The sequence below is a fragment of the Ictalurus punctatus genome, chromosome 2 (genome assembly GCF_001660625.3).
Source record: "Ictalurus punctatus breed USDA103 chromosome 2, Coco_2.0, whole genome shotgun sequence".
Classification (NCBI taxonomy): Eukaryota; Metazoa; Chordata; class Actinopteri; order Siluriformes; family Ictaluridae; genus Ictalurus; species Ictalurus punctatus.
The window spans coordinates 7,364,210-7,391,647 of NC_030417.2; the positions used below are offsets into that span (position 1 = coordinate 7,364,210).

The window sequence follows — 27,438 nt, forward strand, 5'->3', positions numbered from 1 at the left end:
AAGCTCTCCTCAATGCCAAGTGCAGCACGTGACATCAAATCACCATGGCAGCTCACAGCATCAACCTTAAAGCAGCACTTTCGTTTTAAATGAGTTCTACTATATTTGCTTTGGATGTGCTTTGGATCAGTGTACATATATATTAGCTTGTTAAATTTATAACAATGAGTATACACTTCACTCAAACACATGGATGTCGAAAGTTACATATTTCTGACTTCACACTGTAACGAGTTAGTTCTTATTTAAATACTTTAATAATAATTACTCTACTGGTAATTATTTACTTGTGATTCTAGCTGTTTTTTTTTACTTTGATGCGAAGGAGAAGAGTCTTTTCTCAAGTCAATGACACAGTGGTGTCTGGTGCTAAGGTACACAAGGCTAGTTCTTTCTCAATGTGTACTTAAATGTAAATAAAGTCTATATATGATTTTAAAAAATAAGGACGTTAATAGGGTACTATATTATATTTATGAGGCAAAACTGTTTATCATTACATGGTTTGTACACAGCTTATATCTGAAGTTTGTCAATAGGAAAATGTGTATAAGGGTTGTTCACTGGGGTTATAGCCCTAGTAGTTTATGAGAAGTGTCCTGGGACTTTTATTGACCACAGGGTGTCAGGACACTGGTTTAACGTCTCATCCTAAGGCGGACTTCTGTTGCTCTCTGGGTTTCTCTTTCTGCTCTTTCTTGCGCTATTCTTGCGCTATTCTTGCTCTTTCTTCCTCGCTGTCTTTAACATCCTTATGTGTACATTCTACATCATCTTTGCAATCTGACTTGGGATTGTCTTTGGGAAGCAAATGAATTACGTTATGGTCTGACTTGCCAAGTGGTCTACTGCATACACATCTATAAGCCCCTGGCACATTCCCATAGCACAAATCAAGTGTTTTCGTACCTCTGGTTGGACATTTGACATATTGCTCCAGTTTAAGAGTGACATTGCACTTGTTGAAATCACCCAATAAGAAAACAGGACCATGATTATTAATCTCAGCAGTTTCGTAATGTTCATGTATCGTTTTTCTGGTATCTTTTATATCTTTACGCCCAGGGATATACACAAAGATGAAGATCAATGCTGGACTATCCTCAGGGTGGTCCATTGGTTTAATGAATAAACTCAGTAACTCATAGTTTGGTGTATTAATGGCTTCCATTTCAAAGTAGTCTGCCCAGTTCATTTTTATATATGTTATCAGTCCCCCTCCTTTACTTTTCTTAGTTTTCTCCTTATTACGGTCTAACCTGCGATGATCATACTCAAAGTCTGTCAAGGTGACATCACATGAGTTTTCCTTTAACCATGTCTCTGTGAAGAAAATCAGATCACTCGTATTAAAAAAAAAATTATCTTGAGTTATCATCAACAATTCTTTGAGCTCGTCCATTTTGTTTGGAAGTGAGCGCACGTTGGATAAGGTTATCTGTGGCAGTCTGTACTTCAATTCCTTTATTTCTATAGTAGACTGGAGAACTGATGGTTCCAGCTCAGATGTAAGTTTCTTCCTCTTATCTTCTACATCAGAAGTACTGTCTTCTGATATAGTGGGCTCCTGTGACTCTTTTTTCCAATTTAATTTGCGTTTGCCTGTGAAACAGGTTGCTCCTATGTCCTTCTGTCCTATGTCTTCTGAACATATGACAATAAATTCCTCTATCTGGTATTTGACCTTGTATTTTATGTGAATGGTGCCTTTGTAGATTTGAGAACCAACTATCTTGATGTCACATTCCATTTGAAGTAATATCTCTCTGAAACATAAATTCAGAGGTGATGAAATCTTACAGGGAGACACATGTACAAGATACATTACATTATTAGCTTATTATTGTATCGTAAGCATTCCTAGACAGCAAAATCAACAGTGTTGATTTAACACCCACAGTGTTGAATTCACACCCTACAGTGTTTATATAAGTCCATTCGTCTCATATAAACACGCTGGGTGATAATTCAACACTAGGGTTTTACTGTGTACATATGTTGTCAGTCAACAAACTATTTAAATGATATACATCTGAGTACTTACTGTATCTCATTCAGTGGTTTCCTTAAATTCATCACAGCGTCACAAATTTCTTCAGCTTTTGTCTTCAGTAAGTTGATAGCTTCCGGTTGATGTTTGTTTTTAATCAGTTTTTCACAGTTATTAAGCAAATCCGGAAGTGTCAACACCAGCCTAAGGACTCCTTCTGTGACCTGGAGGAAAACGAGTGAAAATGATCTGAACAATAATAGTAATTTGTTTCATATCATAAAATATTTGTATAGCACTATTTTATCCAAATATCATTATCTCAGCATTTCTTGGCTCACCGCTATGTGATGAGGCTATGCTGGGAAGAATAAATCTATCATTTCATCTCAACACATTACAGATTGCACAGTCACATAGCTCACATGATCATACTAGTAATGAATAAAACATGACAGGGTGTTTTGTTGCTCTTATGCCACAGCAATTTGCCAATGATTTATTTTAATTAAAGAACAATATGCATCCCTTTAAATTTTTTATTTATTTATTTTTTTTATATAGTTTTATGCTATATAAAACTATGGGCTGGAAAACTTGTCCTCACCAACCTGGTCCATCACCAGGCTCCTTTTTTTCTCTCGTAATAAGTGAAGCTTGTCATGTTACACAGGAAACGCAAAGCCTTTCATCCTGTGTCTGAAAGGAACAGCATTACATATGACTGTTCTAACCTGTTGGTGCTGCCCAATCCCAAGGATTCTCACAGAAAACTGCATTAATCAGTATTTAGGCACATTTATTTATCTGGAGTCTGTGCTATACAAGCCCTTGTCTAAGTTATCACTGTAGAAACAAGTAGTATTGTAGAATTAGAATGAGTAAAGTAAACCTTGCAGACAAAGATCTACTGTTATAGAAATTTATCAATAACCTCTGTCCAATCAGAAATTAGTGTTCAACAGTACTGTGATGTACATAATTGTTAAGTAACCAGTGCAAATGTTCCTTGACCATGCCTTTAGGTTGTGTGTGGATGCTAGTAATGTGGGTGCAGGAGCGGTGTTGTTACAGGCTGACAGTGAGGGCATTTACCGACCTGAATTACTTTTTGATTTATTTTTCAGTTAATTTTCATTCCTCCTACTATTAAGCTTTTTTAAAATGATTTTTGTAGCATTCACACATGACAAATAAAGGTAAAATGGTGACTCTGCTATGTTGTAAGAGGCATTGTTTGGCATTGTTTGGGTGCATTTGTCCCCTTACAGGAAAGACTCACTTCAAAGATGTTCTGACTGAATCACCTTTATCCCAAGATGATTTTTTGTTGTTGTTGTTGGTGCTTAATTTGCAACCCGTCTCTATGTACAGAATGTGTGAATATGTATAGTTATGATACAATTGTAAACATACCTGGTCTGTTTGTGTTATTGTTTTCAGAGAGAAGAAAGAATATCCAATAACTGTTAGCAAAACACTGACATTTCGGTAGAAGGTTTTGTCTAAATGAATCTCTGAAGCTATGTCTTCATTCCTCAAGAGGTGCTTAAGGCAATTGAGAGGCAGATCTTTCTTCATCCGTTTGGCAATGGCTTTCAGCATCCTTGCTGTGATTTCACACTGTACTTCATCGGAGGATGAGGCCTTAAGGCCTTGAATCTCACACTCCTCTGTCAGCTTCTTCTGGAGCCTCTCAATATTGTTCAGAATCTTTTTAATTTCATCAGCTGTCTTCTCTGCATTTTCAATTGCTTTACTGGACTTCCATTTCTTCACAATTTTGTGTGTAAGAGGAGTCAGAGTACTCAATCCACTTGAACCAAATCCAGTTAGCATGAAGCAAACACCAACACCAACACCAACAAAATTTGTAGGCAGAAGTGGCAGCAATGCAATGCCTGTAGCAAGCATGCCGAAGGAAGTAATCACATTTACTGTGTTTTTCAGCAACTGCCGTTTGCTCTTTGCCTTAATAATCTCCCCCAGTTCATCTGCTAGATTCCTGAGATGTTCTGCACATTGCTCCTGCTTATCAACCCAATTGAATAGCTCATTACACAGTTCATAAGCCGTATCCATGGTAGAACAGCAAAAGGGCAGTGACTGAAATTAGAAAATACAGGAATCATTTAGGTTCTGGGAAAGGTAAAATCTCAAATGAAAAATACATTTGAGTGTTATCTTCCATAATCCTTTAGATATTTTTCAACTATAAACATTGTTTATAAGTAGTTTGTAATATAGCCTGACTCTTTTTTCTTAGGTTTAAAATTTTTGGTTAATTAGCTTATCTCAAACAGAAAATATGAGATGGTTCTAACCACAATTAATGAGTCTTTACTGGTCACATATACAGTAAACAACAGAGTGTTTTTGCAATTATTTAGCCATTCAGCCCACTGTCAGTTGGGACTATGTGCTTTGGTTACATTTACATTACATTTATTCATTTACATTTATTCATTTAGCAGACGCTTTTATCCAAGGTGTCTTACAAATGAGGAAATGCAAGTAAAGTGATATATCAAGCAGAGAACAATACAAGTAGTGCTACCATACAAGATCCGTTAATTGACTTCCAGAAGAAGCAAAGTGTGCAGAGTAGAGGTGTAAGTGCCAAAGTAAGTTTTATTTTATTTACTTTTTTTATGGGTTGCTTAGGTGTTCATGGAAGAGATGGGTCTTGGTGTTGGTGTTGTACGTTAAACTATTAAATTGTACATGAATCACCTACAGTCATGGCCAAAAGTTTGTGATCACTATACATATATAATATATAGTTTAGTGATCACAAACTTTTGGCCATATCTGTACAGACCTAGATATCCAAACTTATCTGCTTTATAAAACAGGATGAAGAGTTAGGAGAAACATGCCAGAAGCCTTATATAACAGCATTAGGCAGTGAGCTTGGGACTCACCTAAATTATTGTTGGAGAAAACAAGAAGTGAGGAAATGACTCTAGTTAGAAATAATAAATAATAAAATCTTAAGCCAAAATAGCTTATCATTCACTGCTGCATCCTCCCCCTCCCTTGTGGTTTCCTCAGCCATGTTTTACAGTCTGACTGACGCACTTAAAAATCAGCCAGATGAAGGAACCTCAGAATGCAACATTCTATACTTCAGACATGACCAACGCATTGCTGTGTCTGAATAAAGCCTAGGAAGGCAGATTTAATTTTTTTTTTAATGTATAAAAACAGTAAAAGTGAGTAAGTGGGAGATTTTGTGGAATTAGTGTTCCTATAGTGTTCAGAGAGAGAGAGAGAGAGAGAGAGAGAGAGAGAGAGAGAGAGAGAGAGAGAGAGAGAGAGAGAGAGAGAGAGAGAGAGAGAGAGAGAGAGAGAGAGAGAGAGAGAGAGAGAGAGAGAGAGAGAGAGAGAGAGAGTTAAAACAGTGTTAAACTGTTATTAAGTGTTATCTTATGTAACCTACAGTAGATGTGTTCAAACTTTCTCAATTTACATTAATTATCAGTTATCACAGAATTTAATCACATCAAATATGTAACATATAATAAATATATTACAAAAGAATTACTCATCTTTTAACAAATAAATAATCAGCAACTAATCATGTTTTTTTTGTTTGTTTGTTTTGTTTTTTTTTACTGTTATAGATTGATAAAAGATAAATACCTGAAAAAATCAGACCTGTGGTGTTGGGTAATGAAAATGAGAGACCAGATGGACGCAGGCGAGATTGAAGGAAGGAATACAGTGAGGAATACAGATTTAGTTTCACTTTAAATACCCATTTACACCCATTGTGGGAGTGAGTTATCACGACAGAGTAGTTCTCCTGTGGTCTCTCCCAGTAAACATGCCCATATCGGACCTCAATGTTGGCCTCTCAATAGGAATGGGTGTTTTCCTCATCATTCCTCTCTATGCGTCTGTTCTGTTCAGTGAGGGGCCGAGAGCCGGAGATTTAACAATGAAGTGGATAACAAGACGCGCACTTCATCCACATTTACATCATTCTTATGTGAATGTTTTTAGAGCACAAGATGAATGTAATGCAACATGTTTTTAAAATAGTCCCTGTTATTACAGACTAGTTCTCTTGTTCAAAGTAGTTATATGAGGAAGATGAACCTTCTTTCATCTTAGAAATATTTCTAAAATAAGAAACATATTGTCACTACATGATGCGGAAATACTAGTTCATGCATTCGTCACCACTAGATTAGATTATTGTAATGCCTCACTGTCTGGATGTTCCAGTAGGAATATAAATAAGCTCCAATTAGTCCAGAATGCAGCTGCTAGAGTCCTAACTAGAACTAGAAGATACGACCATATCACACCGATATTATCAATACTGCATTGGCTCCCAGTTAAATCTCGCATTAATTATAAAATACTCTTATTAACCTATAAAGCACTAAATGGTCTCGCGCCACAATATCTAAGCTACCTTTTGGTTTTATATGATCCGCCACGCCTACTTAGATCAAAAGATGCAGGCTATCTGACGCTACCTCGAATAGTGAAGGCTACAGCAGGGGGAAGAGCTTTCTCTTATAGAGCCCCACAGTTATGGAACAGTCTTCCTATTAGTGTTCGGGACTCAGACACAGTCTCAGTGTTTAAGTCTAAGCTTAAAACGTTTACTCAAGCCTACCCTGACTAGATTCTGTTCTACTTTCTCCCTCTCTCCTTTCGCCGAGCCCCACACGAATTTATGGAGATACTAGAGATCCAGATCCTTTCTGCCTCTGGATGGAGCTCACATCTTCTTTAATTCCAGACTGCTGGGACTACGGCTGCTCTTAACGCCATACAGACTTCATATAAATCCATAATGAACTTTTTCACAATATCTGTTGTTACCCAGATGAGGACGGGTTCCCTTCTGAGTCGGGTTCCTCTCAAGGTTTCTTCCTCTTAAAACATCTTAGGGAGTTTTTCCCTGCCACCGTCGCCACTCAGTGGCTTGCTCAGTTGGGATAAATTCACACCTTTAATATCTGTATACCATGTTGATATTTCTGTAAAGCTGCTTTGAGACAATGTCTATTGTAAAAAGCGCTATACAAATAAAATTGAATTGAATTGAATTATAGTGTTCAGAAATATTTTTGATCATTCGTGTTCCATACCTGTCTGTTACATAGTTTTATAAAAGTCATAAAAGTTATGAAAAAAATCATAATTAAAAGTTATGAAAAGTAATATAAAAAAGTACAAAAACACAAAGCAAAAAATTTATCTATCTATCTATCTATCTATCTATCTATCTATCTATCTATCTATCTATCTATCTACCAAAACAGATTATAGATTAAGTTATATATAGATAGATTGATAGAATAGATCATCATTATACCTGGTCTCCTCCAATAAAGGGCGTGGGGGGGGGGGGAGTGTCACATGATAGGGAAGGCTGGGGGGAGGACATGTTAGGGAATTCCTGGGGGGAATTACAAAAAATTTTATTACAAAAAGTTGAGAACATCTGTTCTATGAAGACCATATTTGGTTGTCTAATTAGCTAACCATGCCTGATATATATAGGCTGACATTTGCCATTTTGTCATCACAAATGATCCTGAAAAACAATTTCAGATTACTAACAGAATTTAAACACATCAAATATGAAACATGTAAGAAATCTATTACAAAAGAAATACATACAGTATAATATTTTTGTCTTGTCTCATTGGTTTACTTGGGTTCTCTTAATCTACTTTTAGGACTTCTTATGCAGATACAGTGGGGGAAATAAGTATCGAACATTAACCATTTTGGCCCATTCTTCTAAAGATATTGTCTTTAAATCTTGTTCAATTGAATTCTAGTCAGGTGATTGACTGGGCCATTATAATGCTTAGATTTTTTACATCATTCTGGTGGATGGCAGCAGATTCTTCTCAAGAATCTCCCCGTAAAGGGCTCCATTCCTCATTCCTTCAATTATATGAAGTCTGCCAGTACCATGTGATGAAAAGCAGCCCCACACCATGATGCTTCACCTCCAAACTTCACTGTTGGTGTAGTGTTTTTAGGGTGATGTGCAGTGCCATTTCTTCTCCAAACATGGTGTATAGTATGACAGCCAAAAAGTTCAGTTTTGCTCTCGTCTGACCAGACTACACTCTCCCAGTATTTCATAGGCTTGTCCAAATGAGTTGTAGTAAACTTTTACATTTCTTTAGTAATGGAGTCTTTTGGGTGAGCGTGAGCAGTGGAGTCCATCGCCTATTGTTTTCTCTGTGACGATGGTACCTTGAGTTAATACTAAAGTCTGGTGAAAATTTAATGTGAATGGCCTCATTGGAAATTTATTTACTGAAAAAACTGTTGACGCCTTCAATACTTATTTCTCCCACTGTATATAGAAAATTCTAAAGGGTTCACAAACTTTCAAGCACCACCGTATATGAGAAATCAATATATACAAATAAATATATCATTTATTTGAAAAACAAACAGCTAGCTGTCATTAAAATATTCTGTATTAAACTAGAATATATACATACATATATATATATATATACATACATATATATATATACACACACACATACATATACATATATTCATGATGTTAATAAACATGAGATGTTTATTATGCTACAGTGAAGAGCGAGAGTATGCTCTAATACAATTAAAGTGGCAGTGCAGTGCCAACATTGTAAATAGTGTGAAAATTGACATTTTCAGTGCATATGCATATAGATATGAATAATGGATGGTGGTAGTTCAACTATCGTCCAATGGGCTTATCCAAAGATGAACTGTGAAAAACTCTTGTAAAACTTCTTTCTACAGCAGAGCTGAATGAGACTTCTATTAAAGGTGCTCCACTGCTAACTAGGTCATGGAGTAAAAGTATTAAGCCTCATGAATTTCACAGCATTAGAAAACAAAACCATGGCAAACCAAGTAGCATTCATATTAAAGAAAAATACCACAAGCACACCTTTCAAGCTTCTCACTTCCCAACAATAGATGTAGAAAATAATAATAAAAATATTCAATATTCTGTTCAAAATAAGACAAAAAGTTTTTGGACATTCAATAGTGGCTTCATTAAAGATCACATTCACAGTGTTTTAGCATTTAGTTTGCCATCCTTTTGTTCATGGAATTTCTTCACAACATCTGGGCACGGAATCAACCAGTTTCCCAACAGTTGTAGTGAAAGCTTGACATCTGGAGCAACTTAGGGTTCAGTATCTTGCCCAAGGACACTTCAGCATGTGATGTCGTGTGGCCAGGAATCTAACCTCCAACCCTATGAATAGGGGACAACCCACTTACTACCCGAGCCACAGCTGCTTGGTGTGACATTCATACATTTGAAGTGTCTTAAGTATCTAAGTTTTTACTATAGCACATAATAAAAATGAGGGCAAATACCACCCCTCTGCCACTACTGTAGTGCTGCTACTCTCCTCTCTCAACCACCCCATTGTGCACTACATACAGTTGTCCTACTGCCAGTCTGGAGTCCTCCATCAGCTTTTAAAGGGTCTCTGAGGTAGTCTAATATCCACACAAGGTGACTTCATTACTGGTGAGGGCACATTGAGGTAGAGTGCCTCCCTTTTCCTCTCACATGATTAGTAAATGGCCTGTAGAGAGCCACTCATTCATTTACATTTATGGTACTTCATTCATTCGTTTAGAGTAACCGCTTCATCCTAGTCAGGACTGCGGTGGATCCAGAGCCGATCCTGAGAACACTAAGCACAGGGTGAAAAAATTCACCCAAGGTGGGGTACCAGTCCATCACAGGAGATCGTGCACACATTCACACAATCTTTGACAACTACAAGAAATTTAGAGTAGCCAGTCATTGTACCAACATGTTTTTGGCCAGTGGGAGGAAACAGGAGAACCTAGAGATAACCTATACAAACGTGTGGAGAACATGCAGAACTCTACACAGCCAGTAACCCAAGGTCAAGATAAAACCAGGGACCCTAGCCAGGATTGGGGTAATTGCAAGAGTTTCCAATAATTTAGTAAACATTGCAGCTTGGGTTTCAAATAAACCACTGCCCCTTTGTGAGCAGTGGCGAGGGCAAGCGAGGCTGAAGGAGTGGTTAATAAATCATCTGTAGTATGAGTCCAGGCCCAGTTTCTCTAGCCTATGGGACATCGTCAAACAGCCTCCACTTTGGCTGAATTGACATCCACTCCTTCTAATCCATGCAACTAACCTGACTCATCATGTGGTATTTCTTGCAGTGCAACTGTAGGCTAGCCTTCTGCATGGCCATCATCACCTCCCAATGGTTCTAGAGTGGAGTACCTTATCATAGGAAGGAGCATGCATGAAGGTAGATTATTTACTCTTGCTTTGGGGTATGCCAAACACCTGCTCCATGTCTTTTGAAGTTGGATGAAGTATTGCAGAGAGCAACATTCATTACTTATATCTGCCAGAGCCCTTACTCCAGGGTAAATACAATCTTGGGTTTGGCCTCTGGTTTCAGCTCCACTTGCCATTTTCCACCCCACAAATCCAAGGACCTAAAACAGCAGAGCTCTGTGAGAGAATGTGCTATTGGTCCTGCTATTAAGGTGCCAGAAGTCAGCATTGAACCAACAGCTGCCTGCTGTTTTTGTTCATGGAGAGGACTACGGGTATGTCTCTAGTACCCCAGCAGCCAACGATTCCTGCAGCTTCTGTTAAGTAGCATCAATGAACATTTATATCAATCTGATGAGCTTCTAATGACTTAAAAGAAGTGGCTGACTGGCTTTAAATAAGACCTGCATGTCCTGGGGATGAGTATTTGTCAGTATCAAGGTTGATTACCATAATCTTACCTGTCTTGGTGTGATGCAGGATACTGTTTTTTTAATTAAAAATTCCAGCTGTAGCCCACCTCACTTGCTCCCATTGTCCTGCACCATGGCAAGCAGCTCTCTCTTCCAATTGCCTCAGGTCAAGCAGCATTTTCTGCTTCGATGAGCTGCCAGTGCCAGTCTGACATCAGTGTTGTGACCCAGGTATACTCATGAGCATTTTATTAAACAAAGAGAAACATTTATACCAGTCTCCATAAAGATTGATGATCTGGCACATCCAGATAATAATAATAACTCCCACCAGCCCTGAAAGAAACTTTGTGAACAAGCCTTGAAAACACTCAACCCATAACACTCAACAGGACATCAGACTCAAGTTCCTCAGACATTAACACTATAAAATAATGCGGTGACCAAAAAAAGGTTAAGCAAATCTCTTTAATATTTCTCTCTTTTTTTGCACAGCTTTGCACACTCTTACCATCTTTACTTACTCATCATCTCAAACAGCTTCATGACTGAGATTCACGCAGGATGCCTTTCTTACATTTTTAAGCACTAGTTATTAAAAATAGAGAAATTAATTCATACATGGGCATTAACTTTACTATTTACGTTTGCATAATAAAAAAAAATCATCCTCAAAGTGTGTCTGAACACTTCTGTTTCCAGTTTTGTGTCGCTGGTGATTCTTCTGTGCCATTGTTTCAATTTGCCCAAACCAGATGCTCAATGTGTTTCAACGATTTCAAGTTACATCCCACTAAGTTGCTAGTTTGTCTCTTTTCCTCAGTTCTGAGCATTGGTGAATTAACCCTTATGCATCAATTAAAAAATGTTACACATAGGTCCATAGAGGACAAAAATGCACATGTCCCAAAACTGTATATTTTATATAAAAATATATATAAAACATATAAAAATTAAATTAACGAAATAAAAACCTTTCCACGATAATCAATTTTCTTTTAAATGCACCTGTATTTTCCCATAGGCAAAACCTGAGAAAATAATGCACATTTCAGAAATTATTATTTTTTTTTTAAATTAATGTTTTGAAACCTTATCAACAAAACAAAAGCATATTAACACAGATTGCATGATTTTTGCTTAATTTTATATATATATATATATATATATATATATATATATATATATATATATATATATATTTATTTATTTATTTATTTATTTATTTATTAGTCCTTAAGGTCCTGGGTGTAACTATATTGTGTACCTAGTTTCAAATAGATTTATGAAACCAAATGAGGGTAAAATATTAAAATTCCAATAAAAATACATGCATTTTGCAAAATTTATGCTGTTTGCATTAATACGGACAAAACGATAAATTTAAAAAATGTCCATAAGGGTCCACAAGGGTTCATTTCATAGCTGTCTCTGTCTCTTGCGTGCACGCTATCTATTTACTAGTTATAACTGTGGTCTGAAAGCTAAGACCTATCTTAAGAATAGAAAGTCTTAATTTTAATTTTAATATATAAATCAAATGGTAAAAATCACATTTAAAAAAAGATCCATTTCAGTTCCAGGTTGTAATACTACATGTTTCAATATACTGTGGAAAAGTACAGCATGCTAATTTGCACAGCACATTGCGTAACCTCTGAATGAAAGAGTGAATTTCCACTCTTAAAATAGAAAGGCATACATGCACTTGCTGTTCAAGTCATAACAGACATGAGCATTCTGAGCACGTACTGTACTACTTAATGTTTGTGGGTAAAGATTTAGCTAACGAGCTTCTATAAAAGTTGGAAGTGGCAGTTAGTCAAAACCATGAGAAGAATCAAATTCCCTCAGATCTGTTGGTAAATTATAGAGACTCTGTTAGAAAACATTAGAGTGGGAATATTCTTGTAAAAATGCTGAACATGCCTTCATTTAAACATAGCAGTAATTCAAATCAAATGAAATCCACTTTGTTGTTCTTTGAAGATTCCTCTGGCCTGTCTCTCAAGTAAATTTTTATTTTTATATTTTTTACTGAACTCCATTTATTGACATTATCGCACCAAGTAATTTGTGTTGGTCCACTCCTTTCCGATTTATTTCCTACTTACTACTCGTGTATGTTCTTCTGACTGTACACAAGCTTGAAATTGAGATATTTGCAGGATTAAAACACATCTCACTGCTTGCAATAAACAGAATCTACCTGGAATATTTTTCACTGCAGATTGCAGTATTTGAATGGGAAATACCTTGACGTCTTTATACCTCAAAAATGAAGTCTCTATCAGCAGCTTTTGCTGTACTCCATTTCTCACATTTTAAACCGAACTCTCATCGTGCCGAGTAGCACGTGTTGACCCACCCCAATATGTAAGTGCTGCTTGCATTGTGTAGGTTCTTCTGAAGGAAGAGCTGTGGCTTTACTAGGTCTCTGTAACTGTGGTACAGGCGGAAGTCTGTTTTCTCCAGCTCCTTCAACAGACTGAACCAGTAGCGCACTACAGAGGGCTCGTCGCCGCTCACTTCGAATCCGGCCCAGTGCAGATGAATCTCGAGAAGCAAGAGGCCCACAGAGTGTAAAACATCTTCCAGAATCAGATTCTCTAAGATTTTCCATTCGGCACTTTCCATGTCCACTTTCAGCACGTCAACCTGTGTGTGAGAGTGGGGGGGTTGTTGCAAAAAAGCAGAATTGCCATCTGGGTAGTAATTATATGTCATGTAGTTACATTTGCATTTATTCATCTGGCAGACACATGGTGTGTAAAAAACATGCAGTGTGTCCTTCACAAACAGAGATAATCACAGCTACAGACAAGGGAAGGAACACCTGTATACCTGCTCATTTATGCAGTTATCCAATCAGCCAACTTGTGGGTGCAGCACAATGCATAAAATCATGAACAAACAGATCAAGAGTGTCAATTAACATTCACATCAAACATGTGGGAAAAATGTGTTCTCAGTAACTTCAACCTGGGCGTGGTTGTGGGTGCCAGGTGGGCTGGTTTGAGTATTTTAAAAACTGTTGATATTCTGGGATTTTCACATGCAGCGCTAAAGTTTAGACAAAATTGTGCAAAAAACAAAAAACACCCAGTGAGCAGCAGTTCTGCAGGTGGAAAGGAAGGTAAGGGTAACTCAAATAGCCACTCTTTACTACTGTGGTGAGCAGAAAAGCATTTCAGAACACACAACACATTGAAATTTGAGGTGGATGAGCTACAACAGTAGAACATCACATCAGGTTTCACTCTCAGCCAAGAACAGGAATTTCAGGCAACAGTGGATGACTGGAGGCTCACCAAAACTGGGCAGGTGAAGAATGAATAAAGACTAAGTGGCATTTTTATCATCTTCAACTGCCTAGTTTTGGTAAGCGTCAAGTATTATGCATTATGAGATGCTTTTCTGCTTATCACGGTGGTAAAGAGTGATTATTTGATTTAGGGTAGCCCGCCTGGACAGTTCAGGAGTTTCTGAAGTGTTCAAACCAACCTTTCTGGCTCCGAGAACCAAGCACTGAGATCACATTTCCCCCCATTCTGCTGTTTGATGTAAACATTTGCTGAAACTCTTGACATATATCGGTATGATTTTATGTGTTGCACTGCTGACACATGATTGGCTTATTGGATAATTTCATGAATGGGCAGGGGTACAGGTTTGGCCTTCGGACTGTGATTGTATAATATAATATAATATAATATAATATAATATAATATAATATAATTGTAAAATCAGAAACATTAAAGTTTCTCCTAAAACTTCAATCATCCTTGTGATTTTCTCTGAATAAATCTTTAGTGACAGTTGAGTGACAGACATTTCTTATGTGTCTTCTATGTCCACTGCGAACCATTTTACAATGACTCTCTGGAAGATTTCAGATTTCAGCAGTCACATATTGCATTATTAAACTTTGGCAAAGTGCATATTCACCTCCTTGTGTTTCAATCTAGTTTTCCTGAAAAAAAAAAATGTCAGAAAACTGGTTCAGCAAGGTTGCTGTCCTTAGAGCTGAATGAAATATGAAATATGCTGGACAGGAATAAAAGGTAATAAGGAGCAAGAACGCAAAGTAGGTCAGCTGCTGAAGGAGAATAAAGAAAAGGTAGAATGTAGAGTGTAGGTGGCCTGAATTGGAGGGAAAGAAAAGAAAGTTTAGAACATCTAAACACTGAGGCTTGAGGAGGAAATTATAAAAGGGAAGACATAAACTCAAAGACGTGACGATTAAACACAGGATAGATATAATCTGAGAGAGGTGGACAACAAAGAGAGATCATTTTGGGCAGTTTTCTTTCAATTTTGTACCAGAGCTCTATACATATATCTATACATATCTATAAATACCAGAGCTCTAACCTGACCTATTGAGCTAAATCTCCATACCTGTGATTTTATGCTCTGTACAGAGTTGCCAGGTCTCTGCTTTTGCCATAGAATTGGGTTACATTTGAACTGCTGATTAAACGGACGTTTCAAGTATTAGACTCATTGTTTATATATTTATTGTTATGGCCAATGGGACTAAAAACTACCCTTAAGCATTTTAAAACAGAACCTTGGCCCATTTTGAGAGCATTAGATGAAACTGATAGGAGTTATGCGACTGTGCATGTGTGCAATCTGACTGTGCCATCAACCAACCACTTGAGTCAATGCCAGCACACGTTTGTATATCACTGATGATGAAATACACATTGTCCATGGTTCTGAAGTTGTGTGGTAACAAACTCTGTGGAGGAAGTGCTAATGAACCTGCCATGTGCATTTCACACAATGAATATCACTGCTCAAAAAAATAGCCAATGCTGCTTAGATATTGTTGAGTACTGTACTGTATATTTCATGTATTTTTGGCATTGACTGGCCTTCAAATCCTGCTACATTTATTTTCACATCAATGCCTTAAGTACTAACCTTTGTCACATGTAGGACTGCCCTACTATCAAGGTTTTTTTTGTTTGTTTGTTTGTTTTTCTTTTTGGCAATCAATATTTAAGTGTATTTTAACAAAATCCTTTCCAAAAAAGTATCTTTTTGTTGACTTATTTTATTTTTCTATGATCAAATGGTATAGCGCTCTGCAGCTTTCTCTGCTTCACAATCAAATGTCATAGCTTTCTGCACCCTCTTAGCCAGATCCCTAATTTTCCTTAAGGTGAAACATGCTACTCCTCCACCTTATCATTACTGGCTAGCTGATGTAGTCTGTTTTGTCTATTTGGAGAAAATTAGACTCTCTCTCTGGTCCAACACACAAGACTTTTATCTAATTTGGGAATTTTTCCTTAGCTATTTAATACATTTTGTTGTTAGTCTTTGTTGTTAATCTCAACACTGTCTCTAGACTAGATGTTGTGCAAAACTTTACTAGCAGTTGGAAAACTGTTGCTTGATATTGTTCTTGAAACTATAAAATAACAGTGTTTATTTACTTTCTTTCATTTCAACTGGGCAACAAAAATGTAAGCATGCTCAAAAATCCTCCTCATCTACTTCCCTTATGAAGTAGTTGATTAAAATGATATATATTAAACATCTTCAGGTCATGAATTTTAAATCCTAGAAGAACTATGGCAAACTGGCATAGTAGATATCAACTTATCAGAACATAATAAACTGAGAGGCTAATAAGGCCATTCTAAATGATAGAGTTCTGCACTGGAGTCTAACATTCATTATTTATTTCAACTTAAAAATACACACACACACACACACACACACACACACACACATATATATATATATATATATATATATATATATATATATATATATATATATATATATATATATATATGTATGTATATATAATATATATATATATATATATATATATATATATACAGTATCTCACAAAAGTGAGTACACCCCTCACATTTGTGTAAATATTTGATTATATCTTTTCATGTGACAACACTGAAGAAATGACACTTTGCTACAATGTAAAGTAGTGAGTGTACAGCTTGTGTAACAGTGTAAATTTGCTGTCCCCTCAAAATAACTCAACACACAGCCATTAATGTCTAAACCGCTGGTGAAAAAAGTGAATACACCCCTAAGTGAAAATGTCCAAATTGGGCCCAATTAGCCATTTTCGCTCTCCGGTGTCATGTGACCTGTTAGTGTTACAAGGTCTCAGGTGTGAATGCGGAGCAGGTGTGTTAAATTTGGTGTCATCACTCTCACACTCCCTCATACTGGTCACTGGAAGTTCAACATGTCACCTCATGGCAAAGAACTCTCTGAGGATCTGAAAAAAGAATTGTTGCTCTACATAAAGAGGCTAGGCTATAAGAAGATTGCCAAGACCATGACACTGAGCTGCAGCACAGTGGCCAAGACCATACAGCGGTTTAACAGGACAGGTTCCACTCAGAACAGGCCTCGCCATGGTCGACCAAAGAAGGAGAGTGCACGTGCTCAGCGTCATATCCAGAGGTTGTCTTTGGGAAATAGATGTATGAGTGCTGCCAGCATCGCTGCAGAGGTTGAAGGGAGGTCAGCCTGTCAGTGCTCAGACCATACGCCGCACACTGCATCAAATTGGTCTGCATGGCTGTCGTCCCAGAAGGAAGCCTCTTCTAAAGATGATGCACAAGAAAGCACTTAAACAGTTTGCTGAAGACAAGCAGACTAAGGACATGGATTACTGGAACCATATCCTGTGGTCTGATGAGACCAAGATAAACTTATTTGGTTCAGATGGTGTCAAGCATGTGTGGTGGCAACCAGGTGAGGAGTACAAAGACAAGTGTGTCTTGCCTATAGTCAAGCATGGTGGTGGGAGTGTCATGGTCTGGGGTTGCATGAGTGCTGCCGGCACTGGGGAGCTATAGTTCATTGAGGGAACCATGAATGCCAACATGTACTGTGACATACCGAAGCAGAGCATCATCCCCTCCCTTCGTAGACTGGGCCACAGGACAGTATTCCAGCATGATAACAACCCCAAACACACCTCCAAGACGACCACTGCCTTGCTAAAGAAGCTGAGGGTGAAGGTGAAGGACTGGCCAAGCATGTCTCCAGACCTAAACCCTATTGAGCAGCTGTGGGGCATCCTCAAACGGAAGGTGGAGGAGCACAAGGTCTCTAACATCCACCAGCTCCGTGATGTCGTCATGGAGGAGTGGAAGAGGACTCCAGTGGCAACCTGTGAAGCTCTGGTGAACTCCATGCCCAAGAGGATTAAGACAGTGCTGGAAAATAATGGTGGCCACACAAAATATTGACACTTTGGGCCCAATTTAGACATTTTCACTTAGGGGTGTACTTACTTTTGGTGCCAGCGGTTTAGACATTAATGGCTGTGTGTTGAGTTGTTTTGAGGGGACAGCAAATTTACACTGTTACACAAGCTGTACACTCACTACTTTACATTGTAGCAAAGTGTCATTTCTTCAGTGTTGTCACATGAAAAGTTATAATCAAATATTTACAAAAATGTGAGGGGTGTACAAACTTTTGTAAGATACTGTATATATATATATATATTAGAGATGCACCGATAGTAAATTTCTCAGCCAATACCGATAACCGATACCGATGGTTCTGCCTTTTCTGCCTTCTTTTAAATTAATAATAATTAATTCCACAATTCTGAAAGAAATACAAATAAAAACTTTATTCTCTCCATTTCAACAAGTTGCTTCACAGTAACTGGTGTCTCATCAACAGAAAACACATTACTCTAATTAACATTAACACATGAACTAAATTCTGAAGATTAAAGTAAGATTTCTTAACTTATTGAATGTTATTAATTCATATTAACATCGACTGAATTCTAAAAACAAATCGGCCCTGATCATCGGATGTTTTAAACTATCAGCCGATAGTGGGTAAAAAAAAAACATTTCTGCATCACTAATATATATATATATATATATATATATATATATATATATATATATATATATATATATATATATGTGTGTGTATATATATATATATGTGTGTGTATATATATATATATATATATATATATATATATATATATATATATATATATATACTTACAACCCCGGTGTAAGTCGTAAAGTCACGAAGCAGTCAATCAGACAATGTTGGTGTAAAACGTTAGTGTCTTATGGAGTGAAAAACGATAAGACACTTCAAAAGATGGCAGAATAGCATAACTGAAGAGAAGACATCTAACAGACAGAGAAACATATTCGTCAGTGTTGTGAGGGAATATACACAGAGAGCAGTTTATTCCATCATCACAGGACTACCAGTTAAAAACAAGTCTGATTCACAAACACTAGGGAACGCTAAGAAGATTCTAAGGAGTAACATCATGCAGCTGGACAAAGTTCCAATGGTTACTCTGTAGACAATCAAGGACTTGATTGGGATCACATTGTAGAAGGTAAAAACTAGCTGGATACTGGTTGCTGTCATCACAGTAGTAGTGATAAAAAAGCAGACATGATAGCAGTAGTTTCGTAATTACTCGTCCCCAGACATTCTGTAATACCGATGATATTTTTTGGAAGCTTTTTGAATGAGCAGCATTAATCTGCATGTATTTTTTATATTTCTTCCACCTGCCTAAGAAAGCCAAATCAATCATCCCAGTTTACAAGGCATTGACTTGGTAATACTACACACCGATGCTGTAGGCTCTTCTGTTCAAGGCACTGAATTTAATTTGCCGGGATTACACTCTCTGCTCATGCAGCGAGAAACAGGAGCAGAGGGAGGAGGCTGAGTGATAAATGAAAGTGTCCAAAAAATCTGTCATCTTATGATACGGTGTATAAATCACTGTAGCAGTTATCATTTTGATAAAACAGGGCATGAAATCTTTCTTTCTGTCAGAAACAGTTTGTGAAAGATGTGGACTGATAACTGTTATATTTCAGGCCTGAGGTCTCAGACATTTGATAACACAAAGTAAAGATGGCGCTCACATCCTCAAATACTGAAGTCTATCGTTTTAGCTGTCATATGCTTTTCTCTGGTTCAAACGTGGTTACAGGAAGAGCTTACATTTCATCAATATTTCATATTTATTTTACAAATGACTCGTTTGGTATGTGCTATTCAAGAAAATACATTACAGTACATAAAAATGAGCAGTATTAATTGTTGTAATTAACTGTTATCAATCAACTTTGATTCACCTATCTCTATATTATAATAATCAATGAAAAAAACAACGACAGGATGGTGGAGTTAATATTACCACTTTGAGGATGATTATTTTCCTTTAACAGCGCATCCTGAAATGTTTTTGTTCCTTTTATACTACAGCAATTTATATACAGTGATGAATGAGGTCTGTAATGAATGGATGAGCCGCCACTGACTGGATACTTATTTTTAAATGAATTTATCATGCCATACCCATGCACTATATTGTCTCCGGTGTGTTCTGTGCATGTACTCTGCAATGTATTCTGCATTACCTGTTTATGTCCATAGTGTTTGAGGACAGCAGAAAGCTTCATGGTGCTGCTCTGTTGCCTCTGTGTCATGATAGCAGGGTTCGGGTCTCTCCAATCGATGGAGAGCCGGTGAAGCCACATGTGTGAGTCCTGCAGGTGAGCCTCTCTGATGCTGGGGTTAAAACAGTGAACCTCGCACCCTGCCTTAGCTAATGCTTTCTCCAACTGCTTATCCTCTCCTCCCAACCTGCAAAGAGAGAGGAAGAGAATAATGATGTCTGTTAATGTTTTGTTAATGGAAATATCAAAAATGTTTTTACATAGCCGATGTAAATGGAAGCACATGACTATTAATTTCCAAAATGTTTAAAGTTGTAATTTGCACTCTGGTGAGTGGTGCTGCAGAAAAGCGTTTGCATTGTCAGGATTCAAACTTTCAAATGGTTGACAATGCCACGGTCATCCGTGGACGGGACCCAAGAGCGCCAAATCTCTCTATGGGTGGGAGTGATGGCGTACTCTCTCACCTCTCGGTCACAGCGACACTATCCAATCATGTGAGCATCTGTGATCTCATGCATGCAGAAGAGTGTAGATAACGCTTTCCTCTGAGTGTGTTACGCCACACTGTGCCGCAACATGAGCGACTCAAAAAAAGTAGTCATTTGTAATGTTTACAGGAGATTATAGACCTGTGATAGTCATAGAATTTGCTTATGAAAACTGTCACGTGCAATATTGTAATGCAGTGGATATGGTTCCGGTTGTCAGGTCAAGCTTCTGTTTGCGTTTTTTCCTCACAGGAATTTAGCTCCAAATGCAACGTTTGCCTCACACTTCCAGGGATGCGGGTTTGATTCCCTCCTCTGCCCTGTGTGTGCGGAGCTTGCATGATCCTCCCATGCTTCCGGGGTTTCCTCTGGGTACTCTGGTTTCCTCCCCAGTCCAAAGACATACATTGTAGGCTGACTGGCATTTCTAAATTGTCCATAGCGTGTGATTGCGCCCTGCAATGGGTTGGCACCCTGTCCAGGGTGTATCCCGCCTTTTGCCCCGAGTCCCCTGGCATAGGCTCTTCGCGACCCTGTTTAGGATAAGTGGTACTGAAAATGGAAATGGAAACGCTTTAGTTGTGAAGTCTGTCAATGGAGAGGTGTGAATTGTTTGTCCAGCAGGGGGCTCACACCCCTCCATTTTCCTGTCACCCTGCTCACCAGCAGCTAAGCACACAGTCACGATACTCAACACACAGAAACCCAACGCTGACCTGACTAATCTTATAACAGACTTGCAGCGAAAAAATAATTCATTTCTTTATACTGATCAAAAATGTCTGATAAGTTGATTGAACGCCAGTTAACTTTGAGAAAGGGTTCAAGTTTACAGTGTATAAAAAGAGTGATTATTATGATTTCTGTGGAGTTTACAGGCAGCAGCAACTAATTAAAAAAAACGTTGTTTTGACAGTTCCCCTAAAACCTTTCTCAGCTGCACTTTAGACTAAGAAAGAAGACAGATTTGATCCAGCCTTTAAGATAAGCCACCGTAAGATAACTGCACAATTAGGCAACAGTGAAGCAAACTTCAGTCTGAAAGTCGGGACACACAGCTGTGCTTTGGCAAAAACAGGATTTAACTCCATCCAATCTGCTCTACCTTCAGGTCAAGGAGCTTGGGAGTCGTTTGAAAGCAGAACAGAGCTGTAGGGTAACTGTGTTTGCCTGCGCAGATGTTATCTGGATGTGTACTTGCCCTGAGATGCTTTCAGTATGAATTAAACATTAGCCTCGGTGATAAAAATTAATTAAAAATACATTCATTTTCTTTTTGCTGTTTTATGAGCTGTCTCAATGTGGCTTACATGGAATGTCTTGTCTTCCATCTTTCCAACCCAACGTCATGCAAAATGGATGCGAAATGTAGCGAGTGCCAAATTTGTTGGATTTCTTGCAAATAAAGTCATAAAAAATGTATAATTGCTATCCCCACCACTTCTTCTAATGTTTACCTCATGTGGAAGCATTGATCACTTGGTTTCCGCAAATCAGCTCAATCAGCTGGGAGCGGATTCAAGCACAACGTTTAAAAAAGATTAAACACCTTTACAAATTAGTGCAAGAGAAATGAGCAAAAACAGATCAGATACTTCCTTTTAATCCCTTTTAATATCCGTGAATAAAAGCATGTACTGCAGAACGAGCATCTTTTGAACCCCCCAAAAAAAGGATCATCTTGAAAAACATTAAGACATAATGTGAGATAATTTTGGGTTCCGTGGTTCATAGAGGCAGATTTAATGTGCTGTTTGTGTGTGTGCCGTGTCTTTCTAATGCTCCAGGTTGTCTCTTTCTTGCTTCTCTGGTTAATGTCTGAAATGATCATTTGCATTCAAAACACCCACAGATATTTAGGTCATTTCTTGTACTGAAGAGGGGGAGGGAAGAGGATGTGATCAAAACACACCCCTGGGGATCTCTGTAGCACATTTGCATAGTGTCTAGCAAGTTCAAATACACTATATGGCCAAAAGTTTTTGGACACTTGTCCATCACTCCCATATGTGCTTCTTCCCTAAATTGTTGTCACAAAGTAGGAAGCACAATTGTATCGAATGCCTTTGTATGCTGTAGCGTTACAATTTCCCTTTACTGGAACCAAAGAGCTTGAACCTGTTCCAGCATTACAATGCCCCTGTGCACAATGCAAGCTCCATGAAGTCTGCCAAGGTTAGTGGTAAAGAACCTGAGTGTCCTGCACAGAGCCCTGACCTCAACCCCACTGAAAACCTTTGGGATGAACTGGGATGTAGATTGCATGTCAGGCCTCCTTACCAGACATCACTCACTAATGGTCTTTAAGATGATTGAGCACAAATCCCAAAAGCCATGCTCCAAAATCTAGTGGAAATCCTTCTCAGAAGAGCGAAGGATATTATACATATCAGAAGAGGGGGACTAACTCTATAATAACACCCATGGCTTTGGAATGGGATGTTCCAAAGTTTGCCTCCTGCACATGTAAAAATATGCTTATAACTTGTACAAAGAAAGAAGATTGACCAGATCCATGTGGAACTTGATATAAAACTAAACTGCTCCACTTTGGACCCTGACATTCCTTGGCTGATGCTTCAAAAAGCAGCACAATTTTCCCCATTAAGATAGCAGTCACACTGATGGTTGAGTAACCAGTACAATATTTGTAAATTGAGGCTATTTGAAAAGTAATGGCTATTTAAATGCAGATGTGTGTAAGCACATTTACACTACTTTTAAAATTAGGCAGTTGTTGGTGGTTGTTGGAGTTTTTTTTTCCCCCCACCAATAAACAGGATGAACGTTTTCCAACACATAATTATAACATGAGTGGCTCACAGCTCCAGGGTCCCTAAATTCAGTTCTGAGCTCAGGTTTCTGGAGTTCCTGCGCATGTTCCTCACTGTGTCCGTATAGATTTTCTCCAGGTTCTCCAGTTTCCTCGCACTTCACAAAAACATGCCAGTAGGTGGATTGACTGAGATAAATTGTCCAGAATAACCTCCAGACACTGAGCAAGTTACTGAAAGTGTGTAAACTACACCTTGCTGCATGTTTTATTATCAGTTACATTTAGAAACGTTTTAATTTGTTGCCATTTTGTATATCAGTCCTTTTAGATGATTTAGATATATGTAGATAAATGTAAACATAGGTATGACCTTGAATGTTGGTTATGTTTAAACATGTGATTTCAATTCATATTCAGTTTTATAACCTACTTCATTAATACGCTCATACTATAATTTCTAATAACCTTCCTCTGAATGTTAAAAAGCTTTGAAGATCATATTTATTATATAGTATATTTATACCATGGTACAAATGGAGACTCATCCGAACACAGATGTTACAGTAAAACTGCATAGTTTGCCTTGATTATAGCAAGAGCCAAATATTTGGGTTATTAGCATACAGCTGTGCACATATTTAGCCACAGAGAGAGCAAATTCAAGACAGTCTTTACACACACACAGACACACACACACACACACACACACACACACACACAGAAGAGGGCTGATACTTGTGCTATATAAAAGGTGCTGACTCAGTAGATAGGGGATTAGATTGAGCCCAGATGACACAGTAGCCTCATAGCTGGCAGCGATCCATGCACAACCTTCACCACAGAGACAACCTTGTGACAAAAGTGTGTGTGTGTGTGTGGGGGGGGGAGTGTTCGTGCTCTTGTTTTTATAACTTACTGGGGGCTAAATATAGGAATATCTGACAGCTTTTGCCTTGTAGGAATAGCATTAATGACCTGCACGAAGTAAGAAGACAAGCTTATCAAGATAATTTCTTGCTTAACAAAGTGTGATGTTTTAATACAATATTGCTGATTTACGATTTGCATTTATTTATGACTAATGACCACATGTGCCTGCAATTATCACCTCAATGATGTGTTTGAATGTCTGTGAAAGAGAATGAGAAAGAGAATGAAACTCACCCAAGTGAATAGACTCGACAGTGTTTAGTGTCGATGCTTCGGGCCAAGTCAAATCTGTTATCCAAACATAGTGCCCATGATCCCTGAACTGGCAGGCTGTTTGCAGGATTTCTACAGGACACCTGGACATCACAACACACACACACACACACACACATATAAACACAAACACACACACACACACACACACACACATACACAGAATGCACACAGTTATACTGTTTCAACTGGTGCCATTTTTTTTGTATTCAATTTTCCTATTGGTATGTTTGTAGGTGGTTGGAGAAAACATGTAAAACTCCACTGAGACAGTAATCCAAGCGCTGTCTACATGCCATTCAAGGAAAATGATGATATTTGAACAATATGCAGTTTGCAGCTTCATCACTGTGCAATACGGGTGCAGGAGAATGAGGCCAATGAAGGGTGTTCAGTTGGCATTTGAGAAAAGTTTGAGGCTAGGAAAGTACAGTGCAGAAATGTAGCAGGGCATCTGAGGACGTATAAATATACGGATTACGGGGTAACTCATAAATATATGAGACTAGTAAACAGGAATCACTGACCATACAAGTGTAACAGACTGAGAGTAAACAAAGACAAAATCTCTAAAAGTTCTCCAAAAATAAGGTTGATAGAAACAATCATTGGGTGGCACGGTGAGATCCTAAAACAGCTGTACAATTCGACTCCATCATAGACATCCTCCACTGGAAGGTTTACTCATAGTGCTTAAAATGTAATCTCATCTTGTCTTCCTCCTGCTTCTCTGCCTAACCCACATCTTTAACAGCTTCCTTATCTCACCTTCATATCACACATTCAGAAATTCACCTCAGGTGATGATAACACCATTCTTCCAAATGATATTCAGAGTATTGGAAAGCGCTGTCTAACATGTTGCTCCATAGTCTCTCTTGCGTTTATGTAGTGACAGTGAAGACCATAGCATTTCCATCCAACCATTTTCTGTACTGCTTATCAAGATTGTGCAACAGATTGTGGGGGAGCCTAGAACCTATCCCAGGGGACTTGGGCATAAGGTGGGGGACACCCTCGAAAGGGTGTCAACCCATCACATGTCAACACATGTCTTTGGACTGTGGGAGGAAACCAGAGTACCTGAAGGAAACCCCCACACAGGGTGGGGGCAGGATTCAAACCCCCAATGCTGTAGGTGCTAGGCAAACATGCTAACCAGTGAGCCACCGCATACGAGTTACATAATTTTCATCCTCATCAAACCATTCAGTGAGTCCTCATGCCTTGTGGACGGGGGCGGAGTCATTCAGAAAAAGACCACTCCCATTTGGATAGGAATGATTCATCATAGACTAAAGCTGATCAGTCTGAATAACTTTGTCTGGTTCATTCTATTTTCGGTGATTCTTCCTTTGAAGGGGACAAGTGGGACACTTGTTTTTCCTTGAATGTGTCACCCATCTGTGTATTCAGCATAAAGCTAGTTCTGTCAGCAAATTTCTTTTCCATATGTCTACAGCCAACAGTTAGTTTCAGTTCAGTAATTTGATTGGTTGAGCAGCGTTCCAAGAGTGCCTGTATTTGCTATAAGTGCACTGGGATATTTCACTGCTGTGTATCATGGCTTCTTCCTTCTTGTTTATTTTGCAGGTAGTAGATGTACAGGATGTACAGTCATGTATTTTGTGAGAAAACCTATTATTGAGTCCATCACGTAGACTGTGAATTTTCCCCATTATCAGATTGTTTAAGTGCACATAAACATGTTAATCAAATTATTTCCATGATCCATTTGTTTTGCTTTTTTTTTTTTTTTTGAGTCATCAGATGATTTTTTCATATGACTGCAGATATATGATGCTGCTGTGGAGGAATGAGAGGGTTTGAGCTGATACTGGATTCTAAGGCCAAGAAACAGATAAGAGTGTTCATTCATCACCTGCAGCTGCAGTGCACAACTTTCACTGCCAAGTTTGTTCAGTGAGCGCGTGCCGTTAGAGAGAGAGAGAGGGGGAGAGAGGGGGAGAGGGAGGAGATAGTTGGCAATTTATAGGCCTGTCATGACTCTTTATAGGCCTGTCATGACATTGTGGTAGGTATTCATTTCAATTCCTTATCACGTGTGTGTTTGTGTGTGTGAGCGTGTGGGCATGTCGACATGTTTTTATATCATGGTAAGTACCAATTTGCCCCCAAGGATGTGGATAGCTGACAGTTTTCACCTTATGGGGTGATTTGAAATGATCTCCACAAACCTGCAGTACAAAAAAAACTCTAAAAGATTCAAAAGGTTTCCATTGAATTGCCTATAGCTTAGTGTGGACCAAATCTAGGAATATCTGACTTTGTGGGGACATTTTCCTAGTCGACATGGGGAAAACAAAGCCAAAAGATTTCTTTTTGGTTACATTATGGTAAATGGTCTGCACTTATATAATGCCTTTTAACCTTAGTGGTTCCACGCTTTACGCTGTTTCTCATTCACCCATTACCACTCACAGATTTGTGCATGCAAGCTGCTAGCCTGCCATCAGGAGCAATTGGGGTACAGTGTCTTGCCCAAGGATGCTTCAGCAGGTGTAAACTTTTGAACAGGATGATCTCTGTAAATGGTTATAATTTTGTTTAAAGATCTTTTTATTTTATTTAGTACTGTCCTTCAGAAGCTACATAAGATATTTACATGTTTCCCAGAAGACATTATAATTGTCTGTATATTCACTGTTCAATCCCATTGCGTAAAATTATATTGGATTAAAGTTCTAGGACTTTAGAAATGTATAAACTAGAGTTTCAAAGGCAGGGTCATGGCCAGGATGG

At 38.2% G+C, this 27,438-nt stretch overlaps 2 protein-coding genes across 3 annotated transcripts in view; both read right to left on the reverse strand.

Moving 5' to 3' along the window:
• Positions 1-512: 512 nt before the first annotated feature.
• Positions 513-6,361, reverse strand: LOC108279687 (uncharacterized). Of its 2 annotated transcripts, none has more exons than XM_017494060.3 (4): positions 5,651-6,361; positions 3,407-4,096; positions 2,045-2,214; positions 513-1,766 (listed from the first exon to the last, which is right to left on the reverse strand). In XM_017494060.3, the coding sequence occupies exons 2-4, from the start codon at positions 4,070-4,072 to the stop codon at positions 704-706; spliced, it is 1,899 nt and encodes a 632-aa protein (XP_017349549.1). In that variant the 5' UTR covers positions 4,073-4,096; positions 5,651-6,361; the 3' UTR covers positions 513-703. The 2 variants fall into 2 exon arrangements, with proteins under 2 accessions (XP_017349549.1, XP_017349540.1); XM_017494051.3 differs by having other exon boundaries at positions 5,636-6,360.
• A 4,823-nt stretch (positions 6,362-11,184) lies between these two features.
• Positions 11,185-27,438, reverse strand: part of mettl24 (methyltransferase like 24) — a 30,765-nt gene continuing 14,511 nt past the window's right edge. Inside the window, exons 3-5 of the mRNA XM_017494038.3 lie at positions 24,637-24,758; positions 20,167-20,392; positions 11,185-13,393 (exon numbers count right to left, since the gene is read on the reverse strand). Of these exons, the coding sequence (XP_017349527.1) occupies positions 13,073-13,393; positions 20,167-20,392; positions 24,637-24,758 (669 nt within the window). The 3' untranslated portion in view covers positions 11,185-13,072. The remainder of the gene's footprint in view (positions 13,394-20,166; positions 20,393-24,636; positions 24,759-27,438) is intronic.

What these genes read in the sequence shown, in the direction of transcription:
- LOC108279687 (XM_017494060.3), bottom strand. Translation starts at nt 4,072, where the DNA reads ATGGATACGGCTTATGAACTGTGTAATGAGCTATTCAATTGGGTTGAT. An exon ending in CAATAACACAAACAGACCAG is followed by an intron (nt 2,215 to 3,406) that starts GTATGTTTACAA and finishes GTTTTCCTCCAG; the next exon opens with GTCACAGAAGGAGTCCTTAG. An exon ending in AAACCACTGAATGAGATACA is followed by an intron (nt 1,767 to 2,044) that starts GTAAGTACTCAG and finishes TTTATGTTTCAG; the next exon opens with AGAGATATTACTTCAAATGG.